The sequence below is a fragment of the Pyrus communis genome, chromosome 4, assembly GCF_041283825.1.
Source record: "Pyrus communis isolate YQ-2024b chromosome 4, ASM4128382v1, whole genome shotgun sequence".
Classification (NCBI taxonomy): domain Eukaryota; kingdom Viridiplantae; phylum Streptophyta; class Magnoliopsida; order Rosales; family Rosaceae; genus Pyrus; species Pyrus communis.
Genome location: NC_142568.1, coordinates 18,114,565 through 18,123,810, shown reverse-complemented (window position 1 = coordinate 18,123,810; position 9,246 = coordinate 18,114,565). Strand labels below are relative to the sequence as shown.

General features: G+C 36.2%; 4 protein-coding genes across 4 annotated transcripts; 2 read left to right on the top strand and 2 right to left on the bottom strand.

Annotated features, from left to right (window-relative positions):
* The first annotated feature begins 444 nt into the window (after positions 1-444).
* On the top strand, positions 445-2,095 carry LOC137722558 (uncharacterized). Its single transcript, XM_068461589.2, has one exon. It carries the CDS (start codon positions 534-536, stop codon positions 1,824-1,826), a length of 1,293 nt encoding a protein of 430 aa, XP_068317690.1. The 5' UTR covers positions 445-533; the 3' UTR covers positions 1,827-2,095.
* LOC148697572 (uncharacterized) lies at positions 2,010-2,832 on the bottom strand. The gene has a single exon (XM_088692719.1). The coding sequence runs from the start codon at positions 2,726-2,728 to the stop codon at positions 2,111-2,113; it is 618 nt and encodes a 205-aa protein (XP_088548845.1). The 5' UTR covers positions 2,729-2,832; the 3' UTR covers positions 2,010-2,110.
* Positions 2,833-3,097: 265 nt separating this feature from the next.
* On the bottom strand, positions 3,098-3,821 carry LOC137722559 (small ribosomal subunit protein bTHXc). Its single transcript, XM_068461590.2, has 3 exons — positions 3,574-3,821; positions 3,440-3,504; positions 3,098-3,316 (listed from the first exon to the last, which is right to left on the bottom strand). The coding sequence occupies exons 1-3, from the start codon at positions 3,731-3,733 to the stop codon at positions 3,188-3,190; spliced, it is 354 nt and encodes a 117-aa protein (XP_068317691.1). The 5' UTR covers positions 3,734-3,821; the 3' UTR covers positions 3,098-3,187.
* A 2,954-nt stretch (positions 3,822-6,775) lies between these two features.
* On the top strand, positions 6,776-8,255 carry LOC137722079 (uncharacterized). The gene has a single exon (XM_068461065.2). It carries the CDS (start codon positions 6,820-6,822, stop codon positions 8,071-8,073), a length of 1,254 nt encoding a protein of 417 aa, XP_068317166.1. The 5' UTR covers positions 6,776-6,819; the 3' UTR covers positions 8,074-8,255.
* Positions 8,256-9,246: the final 991 nt, after the last annotated feature.

Genomic DNA, 9,246 nt, shown 5'->3' with positions numbered 1-9,246 from the left:
AACACTATAATACTGCCTTTTTTTTTTTTCAAAAGTACTTTTACAAAAAAGTTTACCAAACACTCTGCTGCTTTATTTCACAGCTGCTTATTCTCACAGCACAGCAGAATCAGCTTTTTTTCAAAGCACAGCAATACCAAACCAGCCCTTAGCCCAACAGACTCCTAAACGGATTCTCTTACACTAACAATATATCAACCTTAGATTCATGTGAATGAAATTTGAGATATCTTCCACCTAAATAAAACAAAGTATTGCTAGACTAACTAGTCATTTACGATGCTAATTATGTATTAAGGCATCCACACAAAGCTGAGGACATAGTTTTAGAGGCAGCTACGTTTGACTTTTACTAAAAAGTCAAATTATTGAATGCTTCAAACTCGAACATTGAACTATAGAAAGCCTGCAACCAACATTTCTTTTGTATAAGCGTGTCTGCAGTCATACTTTGGTCTATTCGCCATGAAAGTTCCTCTCGAGCTATATCTCTTCAACTTCACTTCTTTCCCTATGCTGCAGCTCCTCTGGCAATGACCATGACTCGAATCGACAGCCGCCTTCTTAGCCTTGCCAAATTTCGCATCTTCTATACTCTTTTAATTGTTGCAATCATCGTCCTCGTCTATGCCGCTAATATCATCCATAGCGACTCGGAACAGTCAGTAGCGTCGAACAACAAGGCAATTTCTCCGTTGCTGCAGAGTTATGATCATAATTCTGCAGGCAGATTGATCAAGTCTGATGTAAGTCACTTAGTTCTGCGTTCCATGCAGGAGGAGACCATTGAAGTTGGTAGAGAAAACACAAGGCCTCTTGTTCCTCCTTTCAATGTCACAGAAGAAGAGAGAATTGCTTGGTTCCGAAGCATGCTGTCGGAATTTCACATTTTCAAGTCAGACAAGTCTGCAAAGCAATTCCATGGCCGTGTTCTGGAATTCTTTAACAAGGAGTGTGAGGGTCAGTTCTTTATGACATGGATTTCGCCAGCGAGGTCTTTTGGGAGCAGAGAGTTCTTGACAATGGAGAGTCTCTTCAAAGCCCACCCTCGTGGATGTTTGATGATTCTATCGAGAACCATGGACTCCAAGTGCGGTTACAGAATTCTGAAACCGCTGAAGGATAGCGGGTTCAAGGTTCATTCTGTGACACCGGACTTGTCATTTCTGTTGAAAAACACGCCGGCAGAATCCTGGTTTGCGGAGATGAAGAGAGGCAAGAGAGATCCTGGTGAGATTCCATTAGCCCAGAATCTGTCTAATTTGATGAGACTCGCAGTTCTATATAAGTATGGAGGTATTTACTTAGACACAGACTTCATCGTCTTGAAATCGTTCTCGGGATTGAGAAACTCGATCGGTGCACAAAGTGTGGATGTGGTTTCGAAGAACTGGACCAGATTAAACAACGCAGTTCTGATCTTTGATATGAATCATCCCCTTCTGTACAAATTCATGGAGGAATTTGCCCTCACTTTTGATGGGAATAAATGGGGGCATAATGGTCCCTACCTGGTTTCCAGAGTGGTCCTGAGGGTGCAAAACCGACCCGGTTATAACTTCACGATTCTACCCCCTCTCGCCTTTTACCCCGTCGATTGGAGTAGGATCGGAGGATTGTTTAAGAAGCTGGGAAGTCCGGCTCATTCTCGATGGATAAGAGAAAAGCTGCTTCAGCTGAGCGGGGAGACTTACGGAGTACACCTATGGAACAAGCAAAGCAGCAGAGAAGTAGTTGAAGAAGGAAGCCTTATGCAGAGATTAATCTCCGATCGCTGTATCATTTGCAACGACATATACAGTTCTTCAAGAATTTTAATCGAATAAATGGTGAAGCATCTTCAATCTGCGACAAAGTGGCAGACCGGAAATTAGTCTGTCTTTCGGTTTTTTCATTCATTTTTTTTTTTTTTTTCCGATCACACAAACTTCGTTTTTGATTTCGAGTTTTTAGCCCCACTGTAATTAAGATCATTGTTTGATTGTAATTTGTAAATCTCAGATTCTGTAAACAAGTTAAGAAGTTCCCAGTTTCAATATGTTAATCGAAGTTAACCTTTTCATTTATATATAAATATATGTGGTTTGTATTACAAGTCTGCAGACTAATATCAACATTTTCTTCTACTAAAAGCGATCCTAAGCCGCCGTAATCTCAATCTAAATCTAAATCCTTTGCATCTCCATAATCCAAATCCTGGCAATCTTCTAAACGACTTTGTCTTAGTCAATCTGCGGGCGCCGATTCTTACATCTCTATCCCGAAAGCCATAATCTCCACCCAAGAAGCTACCATCTGAAGCAAACTTATCCTGTCCATCACCAATCCTAGAACCCTTTATTGGTCTAAGCTGTTTGATGGATTCCCAGGGGTGACGGGTTTCCTTCTCATTGTCTGTATCACTGCCCCATAGAAGGATAGGCTTAACTATCGAGGATCCACTGAAATCCTCGAAATGGTTCCCCAAACTTGTATGCTCCATGTCAAACAATCTGCTCAAAGATGTGTTTCCTACTTTCATCAAACCAAACAAACTGCTACTTCTTCGAGCTGAAGAAAATGAGGAACAGGAAGCAGAAGAGGAAGACAAGGAAGACAAAGAAGATGAAGACTGATGAAGCGACTTCTGATACTCTATAATCCGCCTTATCCTCTCCTTCTGAGCTTCTGGATCAGCAAAAAACCCGATCTCATCATCCTTCTCTTCGGTTATTTCCGACAAAGTCATCCTAATCCTAAAGACCCAGGGTCTCGGATTGTACAAAAGGAACAGACAAAGTGCAGGTTTATGAAGAAGAAGCAGAATAGGGCAGGAAAACACCAACAGATGGGACTAAGCCGGCGATGAACTCCCTTATAAACTATAAAGAATGTCGAAAGCCGGCGAACATTTGTTTTTCCTTCCATATCTTTCCAAGAAGATTTTGTGTCCAAAAAGACAAGAAAGTAACACAAACAAGTGAAACAGAACTACCCAAGCATATCTGGGTAATTGTCCGCCCAAACTATAAGGAAAACTACAAATTAATTAATTAATTAATGGAAATTGAAAATTTAAAGCTTTGACTCATTAATTTCAAGCAAGAACAAAAAAATATTTGATCAAAATCCTCATAACATAAACTCAAGATTCATAAATTACAATTAAAAAACAGAAATTACACAAATTGGAGGATCCCTTAATTAACTAAGACAAGGACTCATCAATTTCAACTTTGACAATCGTATCGTCCTCAAACTTATCTTTCTTTTGGGGCGCCGCCGGCACCGGAACCCTAGGTGGTCCTCTGCCTTTGTTCTTGTTCCGCGGCCGCGCCTACAGTTTAATTTTCGATCTTTCTCAGAAAAATTTCGAACTTTAAAAGAACAAAACCATCACTTCAATGAAATTCATGAGCTTTTTTATGTGAAACGGTGAAAATTTAGAAAATTGACTTACATTTCCAAAAGAGTGATTGAAGCGCTTTCCCCTTTCGGTTTTCTTATCGCCTCTGCCGCAATATACTGCAGAAGCACAAAACAAAATTAGCGCAAGTTACACAGAGAGAAAGAGGATTTGGGATTTGCGTATACCTGAAGGAACCGGTGGAGAAGAAGCTGTGGAGAGCGAGAGCGAAGCAGTGGAGGAGGGGAGAGAAATGGCAAGGGTTTCGGAGCGAGAGAACGAAATGCGGGACTTGAAAGCGAGCGACTGAGAGGGGGCCGGGGGAGCACCGAGTATCAGTGACGCCATGGCCGGAGCTTGAGGAGAAGAAGCGGATAAGGTTTTCGAGGGAAACTGTGGCTCCGTTTTAGAGACCGTTGGGTTGAATATCGCTTCCATTTGTCTGCGTTTTGTAGTTTGCTTTGAAAAGCCCAAGATTAGGTTGGGCCTTTGGTTCTTTTGGTATACTTGATGAGTAATTCTTTGTAGTCTCTGCCTACAGATGGACTGGAATTTAGGAGTGAGCACGAGCCGGACCGGGCTCAAAATTAAAGGGATTGGACTGCATCCTTTTGAAAATAAAATGGAGAAGGCCGGGCTAGGTTATAGAAATTTAATATAGGAATCGAACCTAACCTAACCTGTTTGAAAGGGAACAGGTCCTACAAGTCCATGGGTCAGTTTTATATATTTTTGTTAGAACAAGAACCATAGTTTTCTTGGTTCTTTAAAAATAGGCTCTTACATCTCATATTCTTCGGATAAAAATCCACTTCTGTATAAACATTCAACAAATACTCAAAATTTTATTAAATTGCTACATTAGAAAATATATGACCTACTAGTATAAGTTCTTTACGATTTATGCCAGGACTTCTATAATTGTTCACACATTCATTATTAGCCAACCATTACTTTGATTTGATAGGGCCTAACGTTTTTTAAGTAATTTTTGCAAACACACAAACATATATAATAGTAAAACATAAAACTAATAAGTAGGTAATTATTCATATAAAAATAAAATTATAGATACATTACTGTTGTAAAAAGAAAAGAATAGGTAAATTAGTTTCCTAAAAATAAAAAATAGATAAATTATTTTTATAAATACATTAGTTTTGTAAAATTTAAACAATAGGTACATTACAAACACAGTTGGCAAATTATTTTCCTAAAATTAAAAAATAAGTCAATTATTTATGTAGATACATTAGTTTTGTGAAAATTAAACAATAGGTACATTATTCGTTATATATATATATATATATATATTTTTTTTTTTTAAACAAATTACGATATTCATTGATTGAGAACGGAACACGTATATCTTCTTTTTTTAATACATACGATATCATCCATATTAAGAGGTAAGGAGTAGGCTAAGCCTTACAATGTGCTAGCCATAATAATTTGATTCGATTTCGCATCTGGCGAGAATCGAACCTAAGACCTCTTACTTACAAAGTTACAAGTGAATAGGAATACCAATAAACTCTAAAACTAAGCATTAATTTTATAATTTTTATACAATAAATAAATTATATTATAAAAGTATAGGTGAATTTTTTTTGTGATAAACAATTTAATAGATAGACTATTTCACTAAATTAAGAATCTATACTATTATTATACTATTACTATTATTTCTACCAATTAATGAAACCCTCTTTGTCAACCAAAAGAAGGTGAAAAGACAACTTAATCTTCAATCACACAAAAAAAATGATGGGCAATAATGTAATTTCACATGTCCAAATTTTACTGTTTTTTATTGAAACCACACCTACAGGTGATGTTAAAATACCTCCAATATTAAAAAAAAAAAAAAAAAAAAAAAAACCTCCCACTCCCCTCACGTTCCCTCTCTCTCCCTCTCCCTCTCTCCTTCCCATTTTCTTAAAAAAATGTGTTCATACATATAAAGTGTGTAGACAAATGGTAGTACTATTATTAAGAAAACCCTCATTGTCAACTTTTTTTTCCTTTTTTTCCCTATTTTGCCCTCACTTTTGATGCACACTATTGACAAAAGGAGGGTAAAATAGTAATTTTGTACCTTTTGACAAAATGACAATCATATCCCTATTTTTCCTATTTTACCCTTTTTATACTTATTTTTCCTATTTTACCCTCACTTTTGATACACAATATTTACATAAGGAGGACAAAATAGTAATTGTGTAATATTAAAAAAAAATATACACTTATAAAGAGAAATTATTCACACACACAAAATATGTGCTCTCTGCTAATACTTTTTAATACATACACAATTTTGTTGAAATTAAGAAAACTTTTAAAATTAATGCCTATATCAATTAGAAGAAGATTTTATGGAGTGAGAAAGAAAAATGAATTCACGGGATGAATTACAACCAAATTAATTACAAAACAAGGAAATCATGATTTCAGTTGTTTTTTTATATTTTAATTTTGTGCATGGAGGTCCACGTGGAAATCATGAATTCAGTTATTTCTATAATAACTGAGATTCCTACCATCCCACTAGCCAATATGCAAGTATTTATGGAGATTAGTATCCATATGTAAAATGATGGCCGTGTCCCTTTTTAAACATTATTGTTTCATAAAGCCCATGATGTATTCTCTCATGGGAGGGATAGCTCATTCTTCTCTTGTGAATAATGTATTTTGATCATCCAAATTTCATAATCGGAAATATGGAATTTCTTAATCTTCATTTGTAGATCATTCTTACAAAAATTCATTTCAATATGAGATAATTTAGTCATTCAAATGTATAAAACAAATCGACGTAACGGATTCATGATGAACCGTCCATTTGTTTGATGCATTTGGATGATTAAACAATCCTCATTTCAAATTATTTTTTATAGAAGTGATAATCAAATGAAGATCAATAAATTGAACATTACTGATTGTTGAATTTATTCGGACAAGATATGTTATTTGCAAATAGAAGGATATGTACACTCCATATGGGGATGTAAGTATTATTCATAGGTATAATCACTAATAAGTATCTGTAAATGTCACATTTTTCATAAATTACTAATTTATTGAACTTTGAAACATGGCCATGAGTATTAAGTTTTAATAAAATGGCCATCAAAGCACTAAATTTGAACATTGAAAGAACTGAAAGCAATTATATATAAACCCTACAATTATTTGAACCCAACATTACAACATATTTTCTTAATTTAAGGACAACACCTGCAAATAATTGCACATTGATTCTATCATGCAGCTAATTCTTCACGGATGATTGGACAACACCTGCAAGACTACTGCAAGTTTTAAACGTTTTAGCTACTATATATATATGCACTTGGCAGACCGCACAATGCAACACACCAAGAACAATGCTTTCTCCAAAAAAATCCTCACCCTATTCTACTCTTAAGAAAATGAAAAGAATGTCTCAAAAAGTGTTTGATTACAGGCAACTTAGGCGCAGTGCCAAATCTCCCATCTTTTCCGTCGTCTCATTTGCCGTCATATTCTTCATCATCTATGCAGACAACATTGTCTTCAACCTTCCCATGCATCCTGTTGACTTGAGAATTCATGAACTTCTTGATTACCATAACACTCAATTACCTCAGGAGCAAATCGTCAAAAAGGTTAACGAAGTTGCTGAAGAAATTTCTGATCCTTTGGTTCCTCCAGACAATGTCACAAAAAACGAACGGCTTATGTGGTTCCGGCGCAAACTCCCAGAGCTAGAGATACTCAAATCAAACAATTTGACAAAGCAATTCCACGGTCGAGTACTCGAGTTCCTCAACCATGGATGTAGCGTTCAGTTCTACATGATATGGTTTTCGCCGGCAACCAGTTTCGGAAAAAGAGAATTCTTGGCAGTGGACAGCCTCTTCAACTCCAACCCTAAAGCATGCTTGATGATCCTATCGAAAAGCATGGATTCAGGACGAGGGTACAGAATCATGAAGCCAATACTAGATCGAGGATTCAAAGTACTCACGCTGACACCAGACCTGCCCTTCCTATTAAAGAACACCCCAGGTGAAGTTTGGCTAGAAGAATTGAAGAGTGGGAAGCTGGACCCCGGATACATCCCGTTATCTCAAAACCTAGCCAATCTAGTTAGGCTAGCAATGCTGTACAAGTACGGAGGAATCTACTTGGACACAGACTTGATACTTCTGAAGGATTTCTCAGCATTGAGGAATGCAATTGGAGCGCAAAGTTTAGATTCGGAGAATAAAAATGCAAACATGCTAAATAATGCAGTCATGGCCTATGACATAAGTCATCCAGTTCTACTAGACTTTTTAGATGAATTTGCTTCCACTTTTAATGGGAACAAATGGGGTCACAACGGACCATACTTGGTGACTAGGGTAATTGGGAGACTAGGCAGGAGTGCAGGATCGGTTGATTACAACCTTACTATCTTGCCTCCCAAGGCATTTTATCCGGTGCACTGGAATCAGATACGCGTTCTTTTTAGGAAGCCGCGGAAAGGGTCAGAATTGAGATGGGTAGAAAGCATGTTGAAGGAGCTAAATGATGGAGACACTTACGCTTTGCATTTGTGGAACAAGAGAAGTAGGGACTTGGCCATTGAAGAGGGGAGTGTCATGGCCAGATTAGTCTTAGACAACTGTGCCGTTTGCCCTAGCATATCTAATCCTTAAAGTAATATTTATTTGGCACAAGATGGTGAAGGTGAAGCCTATATACTTAAGCAATTTGTCTTGTCGTTGGAATTCATATTAGAAATAAAAAAGTAATCCTAAAAGAATTAGCTAACCCACCGTGTAAATTAGGACTCATTTGGAAGTGTTTTTAAAATGACTGAAAGCATTTTTAATGAAATTGATTTTGAGTTCCAAAAGCACTTTTAAGTGGTTTTTTAAAAGAAGCACCAGCTATGTGCTTCTTGTAGGAAGCACTTAAAGTGCATTTCTAGGATCCTTTTGGATTTTTACTAAGGATTGATTTCAAAAATATTTTCACCAAAAACGCATTCAATTATTTTATAAGCACATCCAAACAAGCACTTAGTTCTGCTGTTGCCTTTTTCCTACTTATTTGTGATGATTTCGTCTGAAAAGGACCTAAATCAACCATCAACCATTTTACCCTTCAAATAGAACACTGAAATCAACATTATGTTTTTGGAGGAGGAAAATAAATTTGAAATTTGGATAAAAATAATTTATAATATGCACTAATTCCTTGTTTGGGTTCATAAACATAAAAATTTAGATTTCCACATGAAAAAGAACTTGGAATTCAAGACCTCCAATTCCCAAATTAAATTCCATGCAAATAGTTGTCATTTTCTAAATTTTCATGAGTGAGAGTTTAAAGATGTAAAATAATAATAATAATAATAATAATAATAATAATAATAATAATAATAATAATAAAACCTATCGATGAGTGGCCACCACCACATGTTACCGCCACCATCACCACCCACCATATCTCATCACCAATATCACGGCTAGCACCACTACATACTGCTGCCTCCCTGCCGCTGCCACCGTGACACCCCACCGTCACCACCTACCATCATTGCCGCCGTCCCCACCAGTACATTTCTTAACTACTATCTCTCAATTATATATATATATATATATATATATATATATTAATGACTATACACACATTACATTTTGTATTTAAATTCCATTGTCCTTTTAAAAAAAAAAAAACTCACAAATTCTAGATAATAAAATTTCATCATTTTAATTTATATTACTTTAGAGTTTCTTAGTAATCTTAAATTTATTCTTTTAAACGCAATGTAAAAGAATTGAGGGAGGACTAAAATGTTGGGAGTTAATTAAAGTATGAAGACT